General features: G+C 53.7%; 2 protein-coding genes across 6 annotated transcripts in view; one reads left to right on the top strand and one right to left on the bottom strand.

The window, feature by feature from the left end:
- CACNA2D4 (calcium voltage-gated channel auxiliary subunit alpha2delta 4) overlaps positions 1-27,155 on the bottom strand; it is a 115,750-nt gene that overhangs the window by 13,890 nt on the left and 74,705 nt on the right. For all 3 annotated transcript variants that reach the window (XR_012493808.1, XR_012493807.1, XM_019711256.2), the window contains exons 27-29: positions 4,533-4,594; positions 3,346-3,390; positions 3,059-3,121 (exon numbers count right to left, since the gene is read on the bottom strand). Coding sequence is in view for 1 of the 3 variants with exons in the window: in XM_019711256.2 (XP_019566815.2) it covers positions 3,059-3,121; positions 3,346-3,390; positions 4,533-4,594 (170 nt within the window). In the remaining 2 variants the exon portion in view is untranslated. The remainder of the gene's footprint in view (positions 1-3,058; positions 3,122-3,345; positions 3,391-4,532; positions 4,595-27,155) is intronic.
- On the top strand, positions 10,801-26,742 carry LRTM2 (leucine rich repeats and transmembrane domains 2). 3 transcript variants are annotated; one of them, XM_019711323.2, is made up of 6 exons: positions 10,801-10,929; positions 11,305-11,397; positions 17,592-17,736; positions 18,224-18,365; positions 20,917-21,507; positions 24,267-26,742. In XM_019711323.2, the coding sequence occupies exons 4-6, from the start codon at positions 18,299-18,301 to the stop codon at positions 24,719-24,721; spliced, it is 1,113 nt and encodes a 370-aa protein (XP_019566882.2). In that variant the 5' UTR covers positions 10,801-10,929; positions 11,305-11,397; positions 17,592-17,736; positions 18,224-18,298; the 3' UTR covers positions 24,722-26,742. The 3 variants fall into 3 exon arrangements, with proteins under 3 accessions (XP_019566882.2, XP_019566880.2, XP_074181268.1); XM_019711321.2 differs by having other exon boundaries at positions 10,803-10,944; XM_074325167.1 differs by lacking the exon at positions 10,801-10,929 and having other exon boundaries at positions 10,996-11,397.

The raw sequence follows: 27,155 nt of genomic DNA, 5'->3' as shown, positions 1-27,155 counted from the left end.
CTGACTACCCAGGAGACCCCGACTTGCAGCCTGCCACACCTTCCAGAGAAAGCCACTCTCCCTGGGGTCACCCACCTTGCCCAACAAATTCTCAATTTCCATCAGAACTCATGCTCTCCCAGCTTGGCTTCTGTCACCACAAAGTTTTTTTTCTAGAAATTCCTTTCCCCTCATATCACTGGTCTTCTCTTGTAAGTCTGGCTTTTCTGTAGCTGTGAATTTTGGGGTTAAAGAGCCTCAGTTTTCCTCTGGTATAAAACGAGACAAATACATCACCAGAGATGATCAGGGAAAGCCCCCCAGCACTTCCTGGGGCCTCACAGTGGGGGAGGGAGGAAGGGGAAGCAATGGGCTGTGTTAGAGGTGAGGGTGACCAAGCACAGTGGGCATTTGGTGCCTGGAGAAGCTTCTACAAGGTCACAACCCTGCTAATGGAGATTAGACTTCACTTCATTTCTACCCTCTTCACTTTACAAAGGATTTTAAAAACTCTATACAAAGATAATATGATAGTTGAGGAAACAGGGATAAATAAGCTAAGTAAACACACACTTTATAAAATATGTCTCTGAAAAACTGTTTGCTAGCCCCTCTGATCCAGAGTTGTACCCAGTGATGTCATGATTTGTGAAGACATGTGAGCAAGTGGACACCAGGACCACAGTGAATTATGCAAAGGGCCCTTGGGGTGCCTGTCCCTGGGCCCCACTCAAGCAGGCGTCAGCAAATGAAGGCCAGGGGGCCAGATCGGGCGCTTGAGCTAACAATGTGTTTCTATTTGCAAATGGTTGGAAAAAAATAAAAAGATTGATAATATTTCATGACACATGAAAATTATGTGGAATTCAAATTTCAGTATCCATAATTAAGTTCTGTTGGAACAGAGCCACGCTCAGCTGCTTCCATGCTACAACTGCAGAGCTGAGCAGTCGTGCCAGAGCTGGTCTGGCCCGGAAAGCCTGCACACGCTCTCTGGCCTGTCAGCAGCCATGTGCCGACGCCTGCTCCTCCGGCTTGGCTGTCCTCTCCCTGCATCTGACCGCTCTCCTCCCCAAGTGCCCAGCTTGCCTTCCACACTCACTCTGAAACTCGGGCCCTTGAAAGCCAACACCACAGGGACCTGGAGACACTGCCAGTCTCCGTTCCCCAGGGCAGCAGGAGTCAGCGCATGAATGATTGAGAGCATCGGATCAACCCAAAGCCTCTTTCCAACCACTAGTTTCACCTTCTGTCATCACCCATTTTCTCCCAGGGTGATTGAGAAATACTAAATGGGCTGGTGCTCTATCCTGGGAAGGGTGACACGGCCAAAAGGGGGCATGAAAGGGACAAGGAGGAAAAGAGGTGCCCAGGGAACCATATGAATGATTCAAGTCCTGCAAGAGACGTCTTGATGGCCAGCTCACGCCCAACCCCTACTAGAGAGGAGAGTGGGTGACACCATCTTCCTCTTCACTTCTGCTGCTCAGGCAAGTTCCACAGAAGTGGGTCATTGAGAAACTGTCCTCCAAGAGTCAGATGCCATGACCCATTAGTGCCCTTTCCTCATTTGCCCTCTTTCCCACATCTCCTTCCTACGCCCTGGTTCCTGCCATGTTTGATGACTTCTTTGGACCCTGAGGCCAGCTCCTGTGAGGCCAGAGGATGGAGACAGTCGTGGCCACGACCTCAGCAAACCCAGCCCATTTCCCCCAGCTCTGCTGACACCCCAGGCGCTGAGACTCCGAGGACTAGACGTGACCTTAGAAATCACATAGTGCAGCCGTCTTATTTTAGAGAGGAGGAAACCGAGGCACAGATAATGGAAGCTGCTTAACCAAATCACATATCTAATTAGTGGCAAAGCTCACACTGGACCAAATACTATATCCCTTTGACTGAGGTTCAGCTTGGAGACCACTTCAATGTTTCTGGCTTGTTTTAAGGAAATACTTCACGTGAACATATTCAGGTTTGGTTCAGGCTTGAACAGGCTTCTTTTTTAGATTGACTTCTGGCTAAATAAAGAATTAATTTGGGGGCCCAGTTTGGGGCTCAGCAAATGCAAAATTATAATTGTACCTTCTCTTTTGCCTTTCTGAGCACACATGGGACCCAGGGAGACAGCCACATGCCTGATTAGGTGTGCGAGCAGGGCTCTGGCTGAGATGGAGTGCCTCCATTCCTTGATTTCCCCTTTAGCAAACAGAGGGTCAGGCTCGCTGGGTTAAAATAGAATTTTCCACAAGGGAGGTCCAGACAGGAAGAGAGCACAAAGTGGGAAGGCCTGGCCCTTCTGGGCCCCAAGAAAGTAGGAGGGAAGGGTGCTGTGGTCTGAATGGACCCCCCCCCCCCCACAATTCCCATGTTGAACATAATCCCTCAGATGATTGTCAAGGGTGGGGCCAGAGGGAGGTGATTAGGCCATGAGGGCAGAGCTGTCAGGAATGGGGTTAGTGAAAAAGACCCCAGAGGCTTCTTTGTCCCTTTTACCACATGAGGGTACAAGGAGAAATCAGCCGCCCGGACGATGGCCCTCACTCAATTATGCTGGCACCTCACTCAGTTATGTCAGATTTCTGACCTCCAGAATTGTGAGCAATACATTTCTGTTGCTTAGAAGCCAACCCGCCTGTAATTTTCTGTCATAGCAGCCTGAGTAGACAGAGGGGCAGGGGAACATGATAGAGGGGAGGGAGCAGTGGGAGGGTGCTCAGGATTCTGAGGGGACCCCTCTAAGGCCACGCCCTCAGTGACACAGCCACAGCACAGAGAACGTGGGGCCCTGAGAGACAGCGAGCTGAGCCCCTCCTCATGGTGTGCACTATTTCCCTATCAACCACTAGAGAAGGCCAGATTAGTTACAGACAAATAAAGAAGTAATATCTCAGTTGAAAAGTGCATGAATTTTGTAATCTTGCTATGTTGATTTTGGTTTCAAGAGGAGACCTCATTTTCTTCAGACCTTTCACTCTGCTTGGCTCTAAACCAGGATTCCTTCCTGGGGCCATGTCCTTTCTTTGATGACATGGCTGCGGGGTGACTTGTCTCCACCCTCACTCTACTTCCAGTGCCTTACCTCCTGGGGTCTCTCTGAGATCAGGATGAACCCGTTGTGGTCGATGACGAAACAGTCCAGGTCCTGGGGAGAGATCCAGAAGGGAGGTGAGGCCAGGCCCTCCCCTGACCCCTGGGTCCCGGGCTCATCCTGACATTTCGGAAGGCAGACCTCCATGTCCAGTGAGAAGGTTCCCTTGGTAGAGCCCAGCCCTGCATGGAAGTAGGGGAGCTGGCCCATCAAGAGGCTGTGGGTTGAGGGGCCCATATGTCCCACTTCTACCCTCCTCACACTGGGGAAGAACTTACGCTGCCCTGGCAGCTCTTTGGGCACGGTTCATCCACAGCACTGCACTGGAAGGAAGAGGAGACATGGTAGATTGCGCGTGCCCGTGTGTGCATATGGTAGGTGTGTGAGCGTGTCTGAGTGCTGCGTGTGTGGTACATTTGTGTTGCGTATGGGGACTGGTGAGTGTGTGTTTATGGTATACTTGTGTTGTGTGCACATGTGTACTATGGCATATATGTGTATATGTGTGTCTGCCTGTGTATGGTATATGTGATGTGTATGTGGTATGTGCAGGGCATGTGTGGTGTGTGATGTGCGTATGTATGGTATATGTGTGGGTGTGTGCACATATGTATTTGATGTGTGTGTGTGTCTGGTATGTATGTGGGTGTGGGTGTGGGTTGCGTTAGTAGGTCCGGGCACTGGAGCAGGACCCTTGCCGGCTGGCAGCAGCCAAAGCACACAGGGTCAGCTCCTCTGAGGGAGCCACAGCCCCAGCAGCTGTGGGTGAGGGGAGGAGGTCAGCTGCATTTCTGGGCCTCATGGGGGGCTTTTTACTGTTTGTCACCAGGCAGGATGTGGTGGCTGACTCCAGACTACTGGGCTGGAGGTCCTCCCCCCTCCAATCTCTTCCATCTTTATTGTCTGGCTCCCTAACCTTGCTCAAAGTGAAAGGGGGCCATGGAACAGAGGGGGCTCGGTGCCATGGGGCAGATTCAATGCCAGGGGAGCTTATGGGGGTACAGTGAGGAGCCCTAGGAAGCCCGAAAGAGCCTGAGTCTGAAGGCTCTGGGAGTAGAGGCAGGAAAGGAAGAGGTGGAATGGCAAGAGCTATGGTAAGCTCAGCGCCTAGTGGGCAGACCATGGACGGCTTGGGTCTTGGCTGGAGGGACTGAGGGGAGCAGCCATGAGGGGGCTTTGGAGTATCAGAGATGTGGTGAAAGGCAGGCCAGTCCCAAAGGGGACCCTGTGTCCTGTCCTTTGTCTGGGGTCTAACTTGAGAGAGCACTGGGTGGGAAAGGCTGGGACCAGAGACGGGCTGCTGACAGAGGCACGGGAGCTGAGAAAGGCGGAGAGCTGACAGAGGGCCCAGGAGGGGGCCAGAAGGGAGAGCTGGGGGGAGTGGGTCTGAAAGCACCAGCCCCTCCTCACCATGGAGATGCCGGGGTCTCCTGCCCTGCCCTGGCCCTGCATCCGTCACACCCACCTGCTGTGTGGCCGCCCAGAACGTGCGTTGTAGTGACTCCAGCCTCATTTGGATGCCCACGGCTGCAAGAAAGCAGGAAGAAGGAGGGTAAGCCGTGAGTGTGTCTTGGGGGAGGGGAGTGGTGGGTGGGAGGGAAGAGAAAGTGAGAGAGAAAACAGATTGGAGTTACAGAGAGGAGGTGCATTGGCAGGCACTGAGAGGGGAGCTAGCACCCAGGCAGAAAGGGACGCGGAGGGCTGAGTCAGATGTAGCGAGCGACCTGAGGTTCCTGGGCCGTGGGGGACGGGAGAAAAGAAGACTGACTGGTGGCTGCTGTCTCTCCACAGCAGACAAGACCAGAAAATGACCCAAAAGGAAGTTGAGGCCTGAGTTCTAGAGAACAAGAAGGACGCATTCATCCTTGAATCTCGGGGAGCTCGAGGCAGGTGCACTGGGCAGATCGTGCTCCTCTTTCTCACACGTGGAAAAGTAGAGGCAGAGAGACCCAGCCATTTGTTCAAGGTCACATGACCAGAAGTGGTGGGACTGGAATTCATGGCCACTGTGGGTTGGGTAACTCCTGAGGCTGCCTAGATGTCCAGCCTGATGTAACAACCTGTCTTGTACCCAATTTCTACTCAGGACCTCCCCACTTTGCTGAGGGTCCTAATCAGAATTACCATTTACCCAGATTTGCAAGTAGGTTCCAGAAAGCTAGAGACTCTACCAGCCTGTAAAAGCTACTCTTTTAATGACGCCACTTACAGGGGTCACCCATACCTCTGGTTCCCAAATAAGGGTAGAGGATGCAAGCTGGTGCTCACATCCTAAGAGAAATTTGGGGTCAAAGAAAAGAAAGAAAGGCAGCTTATACTGAAAAGCAAAAGAAGAAACAAACTAGGCCGACTTCCTACTGCCTGGGATAATAACAGTGAAAACGTGTTGAGTGCCAGCAACCTTTACATCCATGAGCTTGTTTCATCCACACAGCAGACCCATTCTATTATTATTCAGACTTCATAGCTGAGGAAACAGAGGCTTACAAAGATTATGTGGCTTGCCCAAGTCACCTAGCCCCCAAATGCAGACTGAAGACTCACTGGGTCTGTCTCTAAGGCTCGTAACCTCTCTATTCTCTAGGCCTGACTCAGTCCTGGTGGTCAGGAAGGAGCTGAGAGGCAAGCAGTCGTCCACTTGGGGCTTCAGTTCCTCCCATCTGTCAGATGGGAATGCGTCTGGGTTCCCAGCCCTTATGGCATTTTCATGAGGCATTCTACAGTGATCCCAATTGGCCATTCATTGGAGAGATTTTCCATCACCGTCATCCTGACTTCCTGAGACTCAGGTGGCTCTTCTAAAACGGACTGGAGTTCCAGTATGGCACAGGCACATATATCCTTTTGTTTTTTTTAATATGAAATGATTCTGGAGAAATGTGATGGAGAGAGAGAGCGAGAGAGAGAAGAGAGAGAGCGCAGGGAAAGGTTAAGGTGCCAGAGTTCCAGCCCTGGGTTGGACTAGAGCCTTGATTTTCAAACTTTAGCATGCATCAGAATCATCTGGAAGGTTTGTTGAAACCTCGTCCCAGAGTTTCTCATTCAGCAGATCTGAGGTGGGGCCTGAGAAGTGCTCCCAGGTGATGCTCATGCTGCTGGTCCAAGGACAATGTTTTGGGAACCACTGTTGTAAAACCCCATTGTCTGATTGGACTTTCTGAGATGATGCCCCACACAGTAGCCACGAGTCACATGTGACTATTAAGCCTTTGAAATGTGGCTACTGTGACTGAAGACCTGCACTGAAAATTTTTAATTTAATTTTAATTAATTTAAATTTAAATAACTACATGTGGCTGGTGGCCCCCATCTTGGATAACACAATTTTTGAGCAATTCTGAATTTATAGGTGAAGACACCAAGGCCCCTCCCTTTGGCAAGTTGGTGGCTGGAACTCTGGCGGGCCTTCCTGAGCAAGTCCTGTGATGTGGGAACAGTTGGGTTCTATGGGGGCTTCTTTGTTGCTTCAAGGACCAGGTGGCTGAAAGGTGTGGGAGGGAAGGAGACAGATAGACCCACTTCTTGGTTCATAACAAAGACGAGAGCCACAAACACAGTGGGTATGGTCAGCAGGTGAGGCGATACTGGGGGCTCAGCCCTGGCTGCCATGCCCCTTTATCCCTCTCACATTTCTCTCAGTCAGAGGCTACAGGTCCCCCCCTCACTCACTCCCCCTTATTCTTCCTTTTAAGATACCTTTGATATTCATTTTAGGCAGATTTCTTTCACCTATAGAAAAAGGCTGAGTGAAAGAGGAGCAACCTTCTATAAATTGTCAGAGAGGAGTCACAGTAAAGCTTAGAATGATCAGATCTTTCGGATTTAGGAAATCTCATTTACCCCTGTCCTTGGCCTCAGACTATTCCTAGAGTGAGACTCTGCTTTTCTACCTATTGCTCAGCGCCAAATCTTGTAGAGTCATGACATTTCTGAGCTGGAAGAAAGTCTATGATTCTAACAAAGGGAGTCTTGAGAGGATGGGGTTAATTCTTCCCTAAGGAAACAGGTGTTTGAGGCTCTTGAGTGGAAATGGCAGGAGTGGGGCACAGAGCAGATTCTCCCCCACCAGGTTCCCTCTCACAGTTGGACCATAAGCTCCTCCAAGCAGCCTCTGGGTCCTTTCCATCTGAGTATCCTTTGCAGAATTTAGGACATTCCAACTGCCTACTGATCTCTCCTTGAGTCACCAATAGGCATTTCAAACGTCACAAGTTCAAAACCTAACTCTGGCTTTTCCTTCCAAAAGCTGACCCTCCTTGAGGTTTCCCCATTTGGGGGATCATTCTCTGCCTAGTTATCATTTTCCCCACCTCATCCAAGTTCTGTAGACCTCATTCCCAAACTTCATACATCTGTCTATTTTTCTCCCCATTCCAGCTAGCTACCACCCTGGGCCAAACCATCATCTCTCTCACTTGGATTAATAGACTACTAAGCGGTCTCCCTGCCCTCCATGACCCATTCTCCACACAGCCATAAAAGTGGTCTTTCTGAAGATCAAATCATGTCACTCCCTTGCTGTAAACTTTCTAATGCCTTCCCACAGCTCTTTGAACAAAATCTAAACTCCTTTGTAATATTGCCTTTAAGACCCTAAGGAGTTGGCCCTGCGGATGTCTGATTTCAACAGGAATGATTTTCTCCCTCATACATGCTAAGCCCGCTCCCACTCTGGGGCGTTTGCAGCAGCTGTTCTCTCTTCCTGGGATGCTCTCTCCCTAGAACTTTACATGGCTGGCTCCTCTTGTCATCAGCTCTCAGCCCAACGCCATCTCTCAGAGAGGCCGTTCCTGACCTGCCCAGACAGCGCAGTGCCCCCCTTCGCCACTCATTCTCTAGCTTATCATTCGGTTCATTTTCTAAGCAACATGGTTTATTTATTTTATTTCCATTGATTGTCTCACCCCATTCGAATGGGGGCTAATAGCAGGCCAGGCGGTTGAGTTCTGATTCCCTAGCACCTAGAATAATATGTAGCACATAGTGGGATGCAATAAATATTTTTTGAGCTAAATAAAGAAATACTTGTGAATTCCACTGAGTCAGGCACTTGACCGGGAAGCAAATTCTACAAGACCCCTCTGCCCTTTGCATCAAGTGTTCGGGACCTTGCTGGCTTCCCTCCTCTCGTATGCAGCCCTACCCTCTTACGGATGCTGGACTTGAGATCCTGGAGACTTAGCTGTGCTCTGCTTCCTTTGAAAACCTAGGAGGAACCCCACCAAGAAACAGGGAATTGAGGTGAGACACAGAACTTGCTCATGGTAAGAACCGTTAGATGCTGGTTGGTATGCAGTGGGGAGGGTGGTGAGCAGCATGGGCATATCCTCAAGCACAACCCTGACGACTTGCACCCCTTGGCTTTAATCTTTTCAAATCCTTCTGTTCAGCTCCTGACTCACACCCCGAAAGGTGCTTTTCCATCCCAGACCCCGAGAAAGCCCAACCTTCTCTCCTGGGAGAACTTTACACAGCTCAGATTGCTGTTCCAGGCACTTGCTCCCTCGGGTGGTTGGCTATTGTCAGAGCCTCAGTGGACCCTCCCCTGGGGACCATCATGCTGGCCGTCCTCCTCCGTGTACCTCCTAATAAGCCTACTGTGTGCAGGAGATGACACTCACGGTGCTGTTCTCAGGCAGGCTCAGAACTCGTGGTGAAGAGAGAGATCCTAATAGCAAAGGGGCCCAGGGAACGTGGGGCTTCCCCCACATCCCGTGGGTTATTAAGAGACACCTCCTCATGCCTGTGCACGTGGGTCTTTTAGACCCAGACCTGGGTCCCCAGGGACCGGCCACAACCTGATACAGAGAAATCAGACCCCCGTACCCCGGCCCGAGCCTGGCCTGTCCCACTCCCCCGTTGTCTTGCTTGCTTCTCCACAATGATCTGTGCCTTCCTCCAAAGCAGCTTTTCTTTAAGATCTCCTTGGCTGGCAGACAACCCAACAAAGAGCCTCAATAAGACCACAGGCGGCAGACTGTTTATCAAGATGAATCTCTGCTCTGAGTCCTGGCTGTCACCTTGGTGCTGCTTTGTCGTCACAGGAAGCAAAACAAAACAGCTGTGCACACGCACACTCGTGTACACCTGTGCATACACAGAGAAGTGATCCCTGTCAGGGGCCATGCTCCCAGGAGTCAGAAACTCCGTCTTTGCCCCCTGGCTCTCATATCTACTTGGCCCATCATCTTTCGCCTGTGCCTGAAAGCCCAGCTGGTGAGGAGGGGCCACCTTTCCTCATAACAGCTGGGGAGTCTGCAGGCACTCTGTGAGTACTTGGATCAAAGAGCACCGTTGTGGAAGGGAGGAGACCAAAGACGTCAATCACTCTACCTCCCCGTTTTACAGGCAGGAAACTGAGGCCCAGGGATGTCAGTTAATTAACTAGCTATCAGCTAGTTAATAAGCAGCAGTTTAGACTCTGAGTCCCCTGATGCCTAGACCTGGGCCCTTCCTTCCCATTCCTCTCAGCATTGGGCTGGGTGAGGCAGAGGCCCTCTTCTAGAAATGCTTGCATTGTAGGAGGGCAGGCAAACCAACCACAGAAAGCTGCTGTACATTTTCTGTGATAACCACAGGTTGGCCCAAAGAAAGGCCATATATCACAGAAGGAGAAGGTCAAGTCCACGGACTAACCAGGCAAACTTCACAGAGGAGGTGACGTTCTGATTGAGTTTTGCAGGAGAGCATTCCAGCCTCAGGGAAGGACACGCTTTCAGGGGCTGTGTGTAGGGGTAGGTGGAGCATTTAGCTTGAAGGGCAGGGTGCATGTGACACCTGTGTAGGTGAGACGCACAAACTTGCAGGAGGTAAAAGATGCTCTCTCTTCCTGGGCCAGCAGCCCAAGCCCTCCAGTGACGTGTCGCCCAGCAGAGCAGATGGAAAGGACAGTGCAGGAGCTTCCTGTCAGGGCTGTCCAGTCAAGTGGGTTTCTCAACCTGCACCCTCAGTCCTCATGATGAATCCCCCAGGAAAGCAGGCAAAACGGAAGAGGGACACTGGGATACGCCTGACATATTGCCACCAGGCTATAGTATCTGCCATCAGGTTGTCTGGCCAGTTTTAGGAACTGCAAGGAAGGGTCATTGAGGGGTCGGTGCCCAGGCTGGGCTCCTCCTCTGGATTAGTTTCCTTTGCCTGTGGATCAAACACTGGCCATCTCTTGGAATATCAGTGTCTGCAACGTCTTGTCCTGATTGGTTAGTAAAGAGGTCTCTGAGTTCTTGGATACCAGTCTTACCATTGTATGCCTAGCCCATCTAGATAGGAGCCCAGAGAAGCCAAGCCCGGAGAGGCAGGGGCTGCATTTGCCCTGGTGCTTCAAGGGCGCCCCCAGGGCACCACGGACAACCTTCCCACCAGTGCCAGCAGGTCCTGAGGCATCCAGCCTGCTGGACCCTGCATTTTGCTCCCCTAAATAGCCTGGGTCTGTGGCCCCTGAGACTCAGTGACCTCTGCGTAACTAAGTGACTTTCTCTGTGAGGCTCAGGCTCCTTTGGAGGGCTGGCAGGCAGACGGGCCCCCTGTGAGCCCCTCCAACTACCCTGAAATAAATCCCCCTTTGACTGAGAGAGGGATTTAGTTTTCCTTCTCCACAGGCGGGATGGGAGATACCTCCCTGCACGTCTCTGAACAGGAGAGTGACCCAGCTTCCCAGGGGGCTTCTCTGCCAGCTGGCTCCTGCCCCTGTTTCCCCAAAGGGAAAGGCAGAGAGGGGAGAGAGGCTGAGGAGGGGCGCGGCCAGAGGCGGGGAGAGCCTGGAGGAGCCTGGGGGAAGGAAGATGGAGGTGCCTGGTAAAACCGCGTTCCTCCTCCCTGGAGTTGGGAGCAATGAATCTATAGGCCTTTTTTTCCACTGAAATGTGAGCATTTCAAGGGTGAGCGCTGCCCTCCCCGGCCGCGAGCGCCTCTGGTGTGTGTGCGCCTGTGTGCGCGCTTTCCCCTGTGTGTGCTACTGTCGCTGTCATCACAGATGTACCCCCAGCTGTCACTCCATTGCTCTGTCTCTTTGCTTGCTTGCACACGCGTGCTCTCTCCTCCTCTCCCCTTCCTTCCCCTCTCCTCTCCGTCTCCCTCTGTCCCTCCCTCTTCCCTTCTCAGTTTGTTATTGACCCAGCAGCCCCATCCCCTTGGCGGCAGCGGCAGCATTCCTGCTTCCCCGTGCTGTCTGCTGCGTGCCAGGTCCCCGCTCCCGGTGCGCTGGGGACTGACAGTGCCCACTGTGCTCTGCTTGCCAGTGCTGTCTGGATTTCTCCAGGAATCCCAGGAGGGACTCACTGGATGGCTCAGAGCTACTTGATTTAAGGAGCTCGAGGTCAGGGTGAAAAAAGGTGAGTGCTGTGCGTGGTGGGAAGAGATGAAGGGTTGGGGGGGTGCAGGGTGGCTGGGGCATGGGGACTGGGTCCCATCACCCTGCACAAATAGCAGCTCTGCTCCTGTGTGAGGGTCAGGGAAGTGCTCAGGTTGGGACATCTGGGCAGCCCAGAGATCCAGGGCACAGGGAACTCCGACCTCACCATGTTGGAGATGTGAGCTAGGATTCTGCTAAGATGGGGAAGCCAGGGAAGGACAGGGGGGAGGAGGCCAGTGCCAGTGCCAGGTGACAGGCCTGTGTGGCATACAAACCATCCCTGCGGCATGGAGACAGCCAAACAGGAGCCCTGTGGTGGCACTCTGCATGCCCGGCTCGGCTCAGCCTGAGGAACCTGTGTGCTTGGGAAACGAGATGCTGGTGACAGGGCTGGTACAGAGCGTGACTGGGGCAGGCAGAGGCCTGGGTACAGACCTCAGGGTCCTTGCCCTCAGTGTGGGGTGGTGGCCTCAGGCAGCTGTCCTTGGAGAAAGTGGCAGAGGAACCCTTCCGGGCTGGACATGGGTCCACATAGCTGTGGGGGAAACTGAAACGGTGCTAGTGGGGGCGTGGCTGGGCGTGGACCAGGGAGAGCGCCTTGCAGCTTCCTTGGTGAGCCCAAGGCCTTACTCCTGGCCCACCCAAGACGCAGTGGGTGTTGTGGACTCAGCTTGGGAAGATTGGGCGGTCTACAGGCAGGCCATGCCTACCTGGCTTCTAGACCCATGCCTACATGGCACAGACACCCTGAGTTAGAGCAGGACAGCCATTCTCAGCAGTCCTGAGGCCATTCTGACAATGCTGAGGGGGTCTGACCAGGAACCCTCACCTCCTGGCTCAGTTCCAGTCAGTCGCTTTGCCTTGTCCCCGAGCTGTGTGGTCAGCATTTCTGGGGTGATGGTGGTGAGGCTGGTGCCTGGCTGTCAGGGCATGTAGGGCATCACCTCTCTGTGACTCAGATCGACACTCTGCAGCTTAGATAACTACCCCGCTGGGGGAGGGGAGGCAAGCTGAGCACGTGGAGATAGGTGGGGGAAGTCCAGCCTGGAGGGAAACCCGCAGCCGCTTCCTGCTCTTCCCACCCCTCCTCCCCACCGTCACAGTCTCTGGCACTGCCAAGGAGGGAGACCAGGAAAGCCAGCTGGGGGTGGCAGGAGAAGGAGGGAGGCTTCTTAAGCAACCGGTCTGGTTTCCTTGGGATTTGACTAAAAGCTGTGTCTGGGGCCCAGACGAGCAAACCCTGTTCCATTTCCCAGGCAGGCGTGTTGGAGGGAGGGTGCTGGGTTGGGGCTGCTTTGGGTTTCGTGGGCAGCATGGGGAGGAGGCAGAGGGGTTATGTGATGTTAGGGTACCTGGGGAGCTCTGGGCTGGGCAGAGGGGAAGGAGTGTAAATAGAGCAGCCTCTCCCCTCTCGGGGCCTCCGCCTTCGGCTGCCAGCCCAGCCCTGGGACCCCATCCACGGCCTCCATGATCACGTAGCTCATTCAGATGGGAGAGTGATTCCCATGAGAGGTGACTTGGGTTTTCCTGTCCTGTGTTCCTTAGGGTCTATTTGGGACTGGGAATGTTTGATGAGGAAACCAGTGCAGGAAGTGTGGGGCTGAGAATGAGGCATGTGTTTTAAATGAATCAGGAGCGTTTGTCTGTTCCAGGTATCAAAAGAGAGGTTTTCAAAAGCCTGCTTCTGTGCTGCCTGGGCAGTGTGTGTTATGGGGGGGGGGGGGGGGAAGAGCAGGGAAAAGATTGAGCCTGTTTCCAGGAAGGACTCGAATGACCAGGCTGGCAGCAGCAGGTGGAGAGCCCAGCCCCCCACGACTCCCACCACATGGGGCTCAGCTTGGGACTCCCCATTGTCCAGGCCCTTCTCTGCCCTCCTGGGGTGGGGAGGACACTGTCCTTGCAGCCCCAAGGAGTGGCCCCAATCTTAGCCGTGCCTCCCACTAGCCTGTGGCCTCCACCTCCCTGTAGAGCAAAGGAGGTGCAGAGAACAGTGCAAAGGCCCTTTTTGTTTCTAGTTCAGTAAGTCTGGTGCTGAGGGGGACCCATGTCCTGAGTCGAGGACCCCTGACCAAAAGGCAATACCAGGGAGGGTGCACACGGCAGTACCAGCATGCCGTCCCAGGGCTCAGGGACCCCGGTGGAGGCACAATGGGCATTAACCGGCTGAGTGGCTTGGACACTTGCCTTAGGAGGCTGGGCATGCAGAAGCATCAGAGGATGGGCGTGGACACCAGCCTGTGGTGGGTGTGTTGGCTGTTTCTAGCTGGAGTGTGAGCCCACTCATGGGGCAGAGGCACCGCAAGGTCAGAGTTGCTCGCCATCTTACCCTGAGTGCCTACAAGGAATTGGTGGGGGCCCAGGGTGAGGCTCCCCCAACCCCGGGGAAAGCAGAGTCCTCTCCACCCAGGTCTCCAGGGGACGCTGCACCCAGTTGGCTCAGCAGGAGCATGTGGAACCTTCTGCTCTTACAGCTGCCTCCTGTTTCATCACTACCTCCCCACCCCCAGCTTCTCAGCCCACCTTCCTCACCTCAGCCCTAACCCTCCATCAGAAGGGCTTCTAGAAAGCCCTCGCCACTCCCTGGACCAGACCTTGGCCTCCTGGGGCTTTCCCCCCTGCATCTGTGATATTTCTGGACAGAGGGTGGCTGTGGGGGAGAGCTGGCTTACATCTCAGTCCAGTGTGGCACACAGCTTGCTTCTCCATCAGTGGGAGGGGTAAGAACACCTGTCATCCCAGCTTTAGTGAGAGAGCAGATGAGGAAACGCCCGTGAAGTATTGCACAAACGAAAGGTTGTATCTCCCTTTTCTTGTCTTTCCCTTCGTATATTGGGCATGAGCAGGTAAAGAACAGAATGAACCTAGCAGCCCATAAAGACAGCTGAGTTAGGGGCTTTGTTGCCTGATCATTCGGGCCCAAAGCTTTATTTTTTTATTACCTAACTTGAGGGAAGTTACTTAATTTCCCTTGCCGCAGTTTCCCCATCTGCAAAATGATGTTAATAATAATACTAACCTCAGCGAGTTGCTATGAGGACTAAGAACACTATACAAAGGTGTTTGTGGCCATGGAAATGCCTTCTCCCCACACAGAGACTTCTGGCAGGAGGTGCTCGTGTCAGTATCCTCCCCCTTCTGCGCAGGTCACTGCCACCCCCTGGCTGGTGCCTGGCTTCCAGAGACTGACCAGCATGGCCTCCTGGGAGGTGCCAGGGTCTGCTGGGGGAGCAGTGATCCACCACAGTGCTTCTCAAACTTAAATATGCATACAAATTGTCTGGCTCATTCTGAGTCCGTTGGCTGGGGGAGGGGCCCGAGATTCTGCATTTCTAAGAAGTTCCTAGGTGAACCTCTGCCCCAAACTTTGAGTAGCAAAGGGTTAGAGCACACAGCGCCATGTTTCTGGTTCTCAGGGGTTCCCTCACTTGACTGTTTTTAGATCCTCAGCCCCATCTTCTAATCCTGGTTCCCTCAGCAAAGCTCATTGAAGGAGGCCCAGGGTCCCTGCTGGGCTGCCCTTTCTCTCTGGTATCTCTGTCTCTTGGACTGGGACAAAAAGCCCCATGAGGATTAGGAGCAAGTCCAGAAAAGTCACAAGGCTGTGGGGCGTGGAGGCAGGAGATCTTTTTGGCAGAACCCCTGACTCTTTTTCCATCCCCCATTCTCCACCCTGGGTGGGGACTGCCCTCCATGGCGAATGGCGTTAATTTATTCCAGCAGCCAGTCAGCACCTGCTGAAGCAGCTGCTCTGCAAGCTTCCTAATATAGGTCACCCCCTGCCTAATGAGGCTGGATACTTCTGGGGAGTGGGAAGGGGTCCTTTGCATGGAGGTGTGCTGGTGGGCAGCAGGCCAAGGAGCTAGGACATGCTGGGCTCAAGCATGTATCTCCCTACAGGTCACTGCCCTGGTGCCCCAGGAGGCAGGGTCAGCTCCCCAGGAAACACAGGTACCTCTCCCCCCCCATGGACCTGGGGCCTTGTTCCATCACATTTCTCCAGAAATACCAGGCTCAGTAATGTCCTGCCACCTCACAAGATGCCACCTGTGGTATGCATTGTGGTGTCTTGCCTGATATTCAAGGCTGGGGATAGGCATGAGCACCTCACTGGACGTTGCCGTCTTCACTGAGTAGTGCTTGCTCGTCAGCCCCTGGGCTCACATCTGGGGGGACACAGAGGCCAGGGAAGGGTGGGGGTGGTGGAAAGGGGAGCCTCGTTGAAAGAGGAGCTCAGGTGGAAATAGGGCCTGGGCTCAGGTGAGAGGGGTTCTCTACCACCTGCAGGAAGCTGGACAGCGGGGGGTGCAGAGGCTGGATTGGATCCCTAGCCCTGTGTGGGTCTGAGCAGAGCCCATCCTGGGTGAGGCACTACCCTGGAGGGTTTGCTGTAGACTGGAGGTGTCCCTGTCCATCTGTCTGGGGGGGCTTTCAGGAACTGCCAGGAGTCTTACTCTGCTGCCTGAATGTTGGGTCTGAGGAGGAGGTTTAGAGGGCTGCCAGCAGGGCACGCACATGTGCACCCGTGCCTGCATGTGTGTTAGCACATGCCTAACTGCACAGCTACCTGTGGGTGTGTGTCTACAGCACATGCTGTGTTGGGAGCTCCAAGCACGTGTCTGGGAACCTGTGTGTGCCCCACTCTGTGCACACATCAGTGTCTCCCCACAGAGGCCATGTTGGGTGACAGTCACTGGGGAGTGGACAGGCTCAGGAGCCTGCAATTCTGTCCCTGATCGACCGTGTGACCTTGTGCAAGGTGCTCACTATCTCAGTGACTCGGGTGGCCGCTGACTTGCCTAATACGGTGTGGGCTCTCTGAGTTGTTGATATGAGGGTTCTTGCTGGAGTAAGAGATTGTTCTGAGGGTTAGTTCCTGAGGGACCTGTCTGTGACGGACGTCTGGGAAGGCTGTGTGTGTGAGCATCACGTGATGGTCCATAGGCCTGGCACAGGCTCGGGAAGGCAGCCATGTGCTCAGGCATCGAGAAGTCTGCTCAGATGCGAGGTATGTGGGACCAGGAAACAGCTGCCCCGCAGGCCTGCTGCTGGCTGCTGGTGTTCCCTCACATCTGTCACGGGCTCAAGTCCACACTGGGCTCATTCACCTGAATGATTTTCTAAGGTAATTTGTGTACAATAGATAGAAAATGTTAACTCTCCTCCCTTAATCAGATTGATCCTCACAGAAATTCCACCCATGAAATATCACCACCATCACTTTTAGAGCTGAGGTAAACGAGGCCCAGAGAGTTTGCCATGTTTGTTTAAGGTTGCACAGCTAGGGAATGACCTGACAGGGATCTGAACAACACCTGAGCTGCTCTAAACATCACCCCCGTGCCTCAGCCTGGGCCTTGAAGTCCGTCAGGAGGCAGCGTGGAGACCAGGCTACTCCCCACACCTCACATCTGTGCCCAGGTGTGGAGACACTGCCAGCCACTGCCTGGAGCCCTCCTGATGTGGCAAAGGGGAGAGGAAACACAAAGCCCAGAGGAGACAGAGCCCCTCCCCTCCTGAGCAGGCTGTCCTTGCTGGAGCACAGCTGAAGGTTCTATGGGGGCTGCTGTTTTCTAAGTGGGTTCTGCCGCCCTCTGGGAGACAGCTGTAACCAGGGAGTCGGGGGAGAGAGGCAATGAGACCAAGAGCTGCAGTAGGATCCTAAATGCCTGAGGGAAACCCTGCTTCACCCGAGACTTCAGATCTGAACACGCTAGCTTCCCAGGAGCTCTTTCTACCTCCTCAGCTGTCTGTTTAACTCTGCCACTGGCTCTTCAGGCTCCCAGAATTAACCAGGCCTGTGGGAGGAGGGAGAGGGAGACTGAAACCAGGAATCATCCAGGGATGAATTTGGCAACCAAGGAAGTCAAGCTCCGGGAGCCAGCCAGGGGCAGTGGTTGACAGGATGCTGCCTTAGGGGGCTGGCAGCAGCCTCCCCACCCCACCCCCATCCCATTCCTCACCTTGCCCTCTGCCAGCTGCGGTGGCAGAAGAGGGCTAGTGTCCCACTCATGAGTCATTGGGTTGGGGCAGAGCAGGTCCTTGAGATCCTTAAAAAGCTGAGTCTCCCTGTTCTGCCCTCTCTGTAAGAGAAACCTGCTTTCTGCACCCCTGGCCTGCTCCTTCTGGGCCGCCATCTCACCCTCTCCTCTGTGTCTCTGTCTTCTGTATGAGCAGCAGCTGCAGCGTGAACCCCTGAGCTGGTGAATCTTATTATAGAGCGGCGGGCGGAAGACGAGTGCTGCAACTTGCTCTCAGGCGAAGGTGGAGGGGAAGCAGGCAGTCTGCGGAGGGGCTGCTCTCGGCCTCCTCGGGGGCCATGGTAAGAGCCACCTGTGACCTCACTCTGCTCACTTAGCTGAGATGTCCCTCAATTTCCCCGCTTGTGACATGGAAAATCCGAGACACAGAGGAGGCCATATCACTCTGAAAACATTTTAGAGACCAACACACCAGAGAGGCAAGAAGAAGAGGCAGGGGAGGCTGGGAGCAGGGACCCAGGGGAGCCTGTGGGACAATTCCCGCATCTCATAGCCCAGAGCTCAGCAGGAGCCTCAGACTGGGACGCTTGAGCCTGCACCCCCACGCAGCCCAGGGAGGTTGAGGGTTTCCTGGCTTCTTTGCCTCTCAGTCCTCTTCCCCCCACCCAGGAAATCATAGCTGAGTACAGGAGAGGGAATGATGAGGAATGTAAATAGACACCAGGGCCCTCTCCCTAACCCCTGGGCTGGACGGGCCTGGGACTCGGATGCCTGCTTCCGCTCAGCGCTCTCTCTCTCTCTCTCTCTCTCTCTCTCTCTCTCTCTCAGGACTGACCAGTAGCACATTGCAAGGGGCTCCCCTGTCCCCAGAGGTGCAGGGCCGTGAGAGCCGTGGCATTCACCATGCTGGTCCTGGGCAGTGGTCCTGAGCAGAGGATCAGGCTGGTCCTGCAGTGGAGGCAGATCTCCTGTGAGTACGGTGGGTGGGGTGGGGTGGGGGACCCGGCAGAGGGCTGAGCTGGGCTTCCAGTGATGCATCTGGGCTGCAGGAAGGTCTAAGACGCATCTTCCTGGGAGGCCCAAGGACTGGCTCTGGGAATCCAGGGATTACCAGCTACAGCCCTGCCATGCCAATGGCATCTGTGGCAACTAAAGAAAGTGTAGCTGCTGGGGCCTGAATGGTTAGATCAGGAGCTGGAGGCCATGACAGGAGGTTCTGTCTCCCTAAGTTGGTCTGTTGCTGTACCCAGGAGGGCCACCCCCACCCCCAGCTGTCCCAGCTTATGCGAGTCCTGTTGCTCTAAAGGCCCACCTCCCTCTTATTGAGCCGGGATGTCTGCTGGGTGAACCTGAACCTTCTCTCGTGCCTCAGTCTTTCCAACTCAGAAATGGAAGCAACTAGCGGGCTCTTGGGATGGAGGGCTGGAAGGGACCTTAGGGATCAGGTCCAACCCTCCGTCTCCCTATCAGGAAACAGGCCGTTCGTTTTCCATAAGGAAGTTTCCACAGTTGTCAGGGTGAAAGAAGCCCTGAGAATTCTCTCTCTGTGAGGTAAAGGGACAAGGCCAGGGAGGACAGGTTTGCAGGGCACATGGTAAGAGGTAAGAAATGGTCCTGACTTCTCCCCTCAAACAGTCAGCCTGTCATGCAGCTGCCTCGCAACACAAGCAGCCTGAATTATTCACCATGCGAGTGGCTCATCCCTGAGCAACTCAGATCCCCTTTCAACCTTGGTCTAGAATCACTCAACACCTTGCAATACAGGATTATGTTTTCTTGTCACTAGGGCTTTTATGCCACTCAGTTTCTTGGAGGTGGGGGAATGGTGGTTTCTAGTTGTGTGGAACCTTTTGAGAGGGAAACTGGATAGTTTGAATTTTTTTCTGGAGAAAGTGAAGTCTGAAGAATGTTGATTTTCAAATGGCATGGTGGTGGGCAGTATGGAGCTGGCTGACCTGGAAGCAGATGGCTCAGAAGGGTGAGAGGGTGAGAGGTAACAGCAGGTACCCCTACGTGGCCAGGAAGGGTCACCAGTTGGCTTCCACGGCCATACCTGTGTTCATTTCCCCTCAAGAACAAAGAGGCTCAGGTGACAGCTTTGCAGTGTGTCTTTGCTGTCATCGATCCTCCAGGCAGGGGAGGGATACAGCCCCACCCTGTTCCTTCCAGCTCTGACCTTTGGAACACGGGACAACGGGACACCTCCCAGACACAGACTCAAGACCACCCTATCCAGGCACCCAGGCTGGGGTGGCTGCTGCCTCTCTGGGTGGGGCCAACTGGCAGGAGCTAGTCTGCACGTCTTCAAGGCTTCTCCAGCTGGGGTCTTGCCTCTGGGCATGGTGTGGCCGACTGGGTGTGGCAGAGCTCTTTGGAGCTCATTGCTGTTCCCTCTCACAGTGGGAAGGCCTCTCTGATACCCAGGAGCACAATTAAGGGGGTTTTGCAGTCATGTTTAGAAAGGGCTGCTGGATGATGGAACGAGCAGCTGCCCTGTTGTGATTGTTCTCTGAGGGCCCCCCAGCCCTTCCACAGGCTGGGCCCTGAGCTTGCTACGCAGAGGGTCCTGGGCCAAATATAGGACCACAGAAGGAATGCTGTTACAGGATCTAGCCTGCAGACATGCTACCCTACAGCCCTTAGGAAAGAGCAGGAGCTCAGGCAATAGGCATGGATGGCTTTCGAATGAGAGTAAACATGGAACTTGTCCCAAGTCTCATGATTAACAGTGGCTCAGGTGCTTGTGTTCTTACACATAGAAGTCGAATTGTGCAGCTCATCCTTGTCATTTGCGTAGGGGTCTCTGGACTGGACCCTCGGTGGGCTGGGCTCCTGGCTGGTCCTCACACTGAGCTGCCAGCCCCATCTTGGATGTAGGACTCATGCAGATCTGACACACTGGGATGTTGTAGGGGCAGGATTGGAGGGTCCCTTTGTGTTCCCCCTTCCATGCATGGCATGTCTTAGACGAAGTTGGGGGTAGGGGTGCAGAGGCGAAGGAAGCAGCAGTGTGGCCATTTTCTTTTGGAAAGAGGACCTTTCTCCCGGCAGTGATACTGGGAAAGAAACATGGGAGAGGTCTCTCTGACTTCCTTATGTCCTTTATTTTGTCAACATCTATGGTGTCAGTGACCCAAGTTCCTGAGAAGATCCGCTGTGGGAGGCCCCATGAGCTGAGGCATCTTTGTGGACCAGCATTGCTTGTCCTCTGGACTCAGCTCTGCCACTCTGCAGGATCATAGTCTATGAAAGCGATTTCCTTGCCAGATGTGCTGTGAGGCAAGGAGCCCTGCTGCCACTGTGTGATGGCCATTAATACAGAAGTGCTTTGGGTTTGTTAGGCACCTTTTTATGGGGGCAGTAAATGTTTGTGCATTGATTATGGCTTGGACCAAAGGAAATCAAGCTAAGAGGCCTTTATGATATGAACTAGCAAGGAGGGAATAGAGGCAGGAGGCAGTAACCCCTGCCTGTCACTTTCTTTCCACCTGTCTGGCCACCCCCAACCCCTACCCCTCCAGGGATCACCTGCTGGATCACCCTGTATGCCGTGGAGGCCCTCCCTGCCTGCCCCTTCTCCTGTAAGTGTGACATCCAAAGCCTGGAGGTGGATTGCAGTGGTCTAGGCCTCACCGCCGTGCCCCCTGATCTGCCCGCTGCCACCCGAACCCTCTTGCTCTTGAACAATAAGCTGAGTGCCCTGCCAAGCTGGGCTTTCGCCAACCTGTCCAGCCTGCAGCGGTTGGACCTATCCAATAACTTTCTGGACCAGCTGCCAGGCTCCATTTTCGGGGACCTGACAAATCTGACAGAGCTGCAGCTGCGCAATAACAGCATCAGGACCCTGGACAGGGACCTGCTGCAGCGCTCGCCCCTGCTCCGCCACCTGGACCTGTCCATCAACGGTCTGGCCCAGCTGCCCCCAGGCCTTTTCGACAGACTCCCGGCACTGCGCTCCCTGTCGCTGCGCTCCAACCGCCTGCAGAACCTTGACCGGATGACGTTTGAACCCCTAGCAAGCCTGCAGCTGCTGCAGGTTGGGGACAACCCCTGGGAGTGTGACTGTAACCTGCGTGGTTTCAAGCACTGGATGGAATGGTTCTCCTACCGAGGTGAGCAGAGGCAGCCCTGCCTGGTATGAGGGATTGGGAGGGTCACCCCTCACCCAACACATTTCCTGAGGCTGGGCGCTGACTCAGGGCTGAGGTAAGCGGAACAACGGGTGGCCCTCCTCTCCACTAGCCGGATAGAAGGGTCCCAGCCAAAACTCCTAATGACCAGCAGGAGAGAGAGGCCAGGGCACCCCCCTCCACTGCTGCCCTTGCTTCTCTGTGTCCCCCTCCCTACTCCCATTCTCCTTTCTCTTCTCTTTCCTTTCAGATGGACTCACTGTAATTTGATCTCACTTTCGTAGATTTCATGAGGGAACTTAAAGACACAGTATAATTTTTCTCTGCATCCCACTTGGTATGGCTCTCGGCTTCTCCAGCAAGCCGGAGAAAAGGAGGAAGAAAAACCACCCTTGTTCTTCTGAATACAGCAATCTCTGAAATAGTTTCGGGAGGGTGGGATACAGTTTAAATCCACCGACAAAACCAAATTTTCATTTTCATGATGATCTCAACTCCCTCTCCCAAGAACTTTTGTTATCAAAGCTTTTAATAAGAAGCCAACTGGCTTTGGTTTTACTTTCTTTCCCTTCCCCCTTTCATTAACCAGGAAAGTTCTATAATGACCTATGAACTGATTAAATGAAATGGAAAAGGAGGGCAAAGAAGTAAGCACAGTGGCTAAAAATGCCAGATCTGGGTTTGATTTGTGGCTCTGCCATTCACTAGCTGTGTAATCTTGAGAAAGTTGATTAACTTCTCTGTGGCAGGGCCTCAATCTGTAAAATGGGATGAATAACAATATCTATCTCAGAATCATTGTGAGGATTAAATAGGTAATGCATGTAAAGTGTCTTAAAAAGTACTTAACATTAAGTAAGTCCTCAGTAAAACTTCTCATTTATTTGTTCATTTGCTAGTAGTAGTCATAATATTAAGTGGACTTAGTAAGACACAGTTTGGTGCCCAGCATAAAGCAGAGGCTCAATGCATATTTGAATCAATCAGTATCAAAACTCTTGGAAAGAATGCTAACGCTTTTCATCAAAGTCTCACTCCTTTTGTTTCATACCCAGCCACAATCTCAATTAGTTGCATGATATTCTCATGTGTAAGTTATTAAAAACACTTTACTCTCTATTATGTGCCATAAAATGTTAGTAACTGTGATAATTTCTCCCATTTTTTGTGAGTGGGGAAATAATAATGAATATTTGTATAGTTCCCAGTTTACAGATACCTTTTCATGTACATTATCTATTTTAATCCTCATACAGCTAATTGGGTTAGCCTTCTTATTTTACAGCCAAGAAAACTAAGACTCGTAAGCAATTACATAAGTACATAATTTGCACAAGATGACATAGGCAGGATTCACCCCTCGGGCCTGTGGAGCAGGAAGACAAATCTGCCCGGTCAGCACCCAGCTCCTGCCTGTACAAAGGCAGCCCTGGACACAGCCCACTGGGTGTAAGACTTGCTAAGGTCACGCAGACAGTCAGTGGCACAGGAAACTAGTGGCCAACTGTCTTCAGAACCCGACCAATGTGCTATCCCTAGGGAATGTCCCTGCCCTTTCATACAGTTATAAGGAACTAAGCTCGCGGCACAACACGGCGTGGAATGGGAATGTATATTTTCAGAAGTTTTCAACAGTAGTTTCCAACCTTGCACTCCGTCAAAAAAAAAAAATAAAAATCCTGGGCTGTTTTCCTCAGCACCCTGGGAAAAGACTGATGTCTGTTGTATGCAGCAGCTGGGCTGGGACAGGGAACTGGCAGTGACGTCGTGGGAGGAGTCAAGTCCATTCACAGGGAGTCTATTGCCTGCATCTAGATTTCACTGGAAGCTGAAAAGGGGCCAAGATCCCTGTCTGACTTCCCAGGGTGAGGGGGTGGGGGGGGGGCGGTGTTCAGGCAGCTCTTTCTCCTTAGCTGCCCTCTCGCCCCACCCGTGTTCTGCATCTCCTTGGTGGAGCTTGGCTGTGTACTTGTGTACCCATCGCTGCCTGCACTGCTCCCCCCGTTAGCACTGGCCCCCCTCCTTTGGCCTCATGGGTCTTCAGGATTCCCTGCTAACATGCTTCTGCACTCAGCGATTCTATGGTTGGAGTGCTGGTGGGGTCATTGGGTTGCTCTAAAGAGGAAATCTTGTACAACCCATTTTCTCTGTGGTCCAGGTACTCTTAGGAAACTGAAAGGTCTTGCGTGAAAGAGTGGTGGCCTTTGGCTTTTGTTTTTTTTGTGAGTGGAAGAGGCCTGGGGGATAACACACTGTGTTGAGCACAGACAATACTTGGGTTTGCAGATGGGCGGTAAGCAGGCAGATTCAGGGCCAAGGGGAGAAGTGGAACTGTCGTCCGGCAGGGCGCTGGGCTCTGTCTTTGCACTGACAACTCTTTTCCGAGCACCTCCACATGTCGGCATTGTCTCCCCCGTGTGTCAGTTTGACTCTGGAGCAAGTAGTCTTGACTGAGATGGTTGTGTGCTTCTCTGTATAATGGGAAGCATGGCCATATCCACTTTGCGTGGTTTGTGCACGGAGTCAACGATGTGATGCAGGTGCCTCACTGGCCCGGCACCTGGCACAACAGATCCTACTGTCCCTCCGCCTTCCTCTCCAACCATGAGATCCCAGTACTGAGTGCCTTGCCAACAGAAACTAGCCCTTCTGGGCCTTCTGCTTTGGGGACCTGGGGATGGGGCGAGGGAGTCCAGCTTCTGGGTGCCTGGTCAGCCCTTCCTTTCTTCTCCCCAATGTAGGGGGCCGCCTGGATCAGCTTGCCTGCACCCTCCCCAAGGAGCTGAGGGGGAAGGACATGCGCATGGTCCCCATGGAGATGTTCAACTACTGTTCCCAGTTGGAGGATGAGAATAGCTCGGCTGGGCTGGATAGCCCCGGGCTACCCTGCACCAAGGCCAGCCCAGAATCTGTGAAGCCCAAGCCAGGGGCCGAGCCCGAGCCCGAGCCCAGCACAGCCTGCCCCCAGAAGCAGAGGTACCGGCCCGTGAGCGTGCGCAGGGCCATCGGCACAGTGATCATTGCCGGGGTTGTCTGCGGTATCGTCTGCATCATGATGGTGGTGGCTGCCGCCTATGGCTGCATCTATGCCTCCCTCATGGCCAAGTACCACCGGGAGCTCAAGAAGCGCCAGCCCCTCATGGGGGACCCGGAGGGTGAGCACGAAGAGCAGAAGCAGATCTCCTCTGTGGCATGAGAGCCCAGCCCCACCTGGCCCCGGCAGGAGGAGCAGGGGAAGCCCATGGGGATTGCTTCAGGAAGGGCCAGCATACCCTTCTGTCACAGTCCCCAGCTCTGCTTTCCTCCCAGCCCTCCCACAAACCAGCCACAGTGTGAACTTCTAAGTCTCCGCCATTATGCTCTTCTCTGAGCCACCAAATCTTTGGAACACCTGGGGGATCGCCCTCAGCTTCCGGCCACAGGGAAGAAAGAACTGTGTGCAAGTGGAGGCTGCTGGACTGAGTTCTCCCATTGCCCTTCCTGCCCTGGGTGTGGTCACAGCTGGCTGACTCTCCCTGCCTCTTGCCCAACCCCCTTATCTGCATTTAGGGGCTTGGGGGGGGGGAGCGATACCGGACCAGGAGCCCATTTCTGCAATTGTCTTCTAAGCCAGGAAGATATTCTTCACTACCCCTCAGTGAAAGTTGGGTCCAGCTTTCCAGTGCTGGTACCATTACACCCACCGTGTCATCTGGACATAGTACTTAGAAACATGATGCTGTGATTATAACACAGTCCCTTGGCTGAAGCCATTATGTCCCTATATCTGCTAGAGACCACGCCAACCAACCACACTGCTCCTGGATTCACTAATTTGTCTCATATAAACTCACAGCATCACCAGCGAAATCACATCGATTGAAGAAATCTCACACACACACACACACACACACACACACACACACACACACAGTCACGTGGAGACAGAAGTTATGAGAACGTGGGAAGCAGAAGCATGTCTCCGCCTTGGATCTCTAGCTGTCTGACCATAGAACCTTTTGCTTGCTTCCCGCAATCTGCTCAAGTCAACATGGGGGAGAAACGAAACGGACAACACGGGATGCCTTGGAGATCCTCTAAAGTGGGCCAAGTGGATGAGCCTGCTCGTCACCATGGTAACCCTCTCACACCTGTCCTGCTGGGTTTTCCAGGGACACCAGCTCAGAGGCCTTGAAGCTGCAGTGCCTGTGGAGAGCGCCTCCTAAGAGCCCAGTGCTGCCTGCGTGCGTCACTGCCAGGCCCTGTGGGGACACCCACCAATTCCACTCCTATAGCCTGCAGCCCAAGAATCATTGCTCTGCACCTCTCACCCCTCCAGCCTCAGCATCTCTGGACCTGTCACCTCGGGTGGGGACTGGGTCATGCTCTGTGATTGGTGGCATCTTGGGAAAGCCGGTGGCCTTTGCTGGAGCTCACTGCCTGCCAACATCTCCCGAATAGACCCAGGAGCAGGTCACTCTGCTCAGAGGCTTCAGTGGTGGGGCTCTCTTTCCCACGGTTTGGGCTGCTCAGTCTGGCTCCCCAGAGGTCTTCATTGTACCTGGACTGGGGTCTGAACCAGAGCATGGGTCAGGGGTCCTGTCTGCTCTTTTGCTGGAACCTATACCAAAGGGGCAGAGATACCTGCTTGCAGGGCTGTGGGAGGGGCAGTGAGAAGAGGCCTGTGCAGGGTTTGGGGTCACAAGTCTTCTTTTCTGGGTCTGCCACCCCATCTTGTGAGTCTGACCCAGGTGAGTACTAGTCTCCCTCTGCCGGGCACTGGTTTCCCATGGCTCCCAGAGGGGTGAGATGTATCTGGAGGGGTTCTGGCTCTAAGACACGCTCTCTGTGGTGGCCCAGGAAGAGGTCGCCAAAATATGAGGGTCTGAGGAAGGACAGGGCAGGACAGGGCAAGCCTGGACCCTTCCACCTCATAGAGGAGCTCCGTGGGGGCGTGGGGTGTGGGAGGAGGAGGAGTGCTTTTGAGAAGGTCATTCTCCAGTAGGGGTACAGAGGGAGCCCCAGCACAGGCTGCTAGATGCGCTCCCTGAGGTGGAGGCAAGTCTTCCTTTTTTTGGTTTGCCAGCTAAAACCAGATCTAGGGATTTCCTAAAGGGAATGGGGGGAGGGGTGGGCGTTGTCAATGGTGGTCTCTTCATTCTGAGAAGATTTTTAAAGGCAAAATTATATTTCTGGTTTGTTGTTTCAGAAGACCAATAAAGACTGTATTTTCCTATGTACTTCCTGGTTTCCTTGGGTGAGGAGGGTAGGTGGGTGCTGGGAGAGTGGCTTCTTGCCCTTCGCCTCCCAGGCAGCTGCCCAAAGTGCTGCCAGATGTCAGCACAATGTCCAGAACTCCTAAGACAGATGGGGGCCTTGCCTTGGGGGGCCCCCAGGAGACAGTGAACAGGCACCACAGCTGAGTGTGTCAAGCTCGCCCACGTGATGGCCTGACGGCAGTATACGTGAGCCTCAGGCTGCTTTCACTGGGAAGCAACGGGACTTGTGGAGTGAGGAAGGGGAGGTGGAGACCCGTCACTGCTCTGCTCTGCTCCCTGTGGGGGCTCATCCACCCTAGCTGTCAGTCAAGGGCAAACCCACACTGGCAGTCAGGGCAGATGGGCCCATGTGGCGGAAAGGTATACATCTGT

Source organism: Rhinolophus sinicus, linkage group LG02, assembly GCF_036562045.2.
Source record: "Rhinolophus sinicus isolate RSC01 linkage group LG02, ASM3656204v1, whole genome shotgun sequence".
Lineage (NCBI taxonomy): Eukaryota > Metazoa > Chordata > Mammalia > Chiroptera > Rhinolophidae > Rhinolophus > Rhinolophus sinicus.
This window is presented reverse-complemented; position numbering and strand designations above follow the sequence as displayed.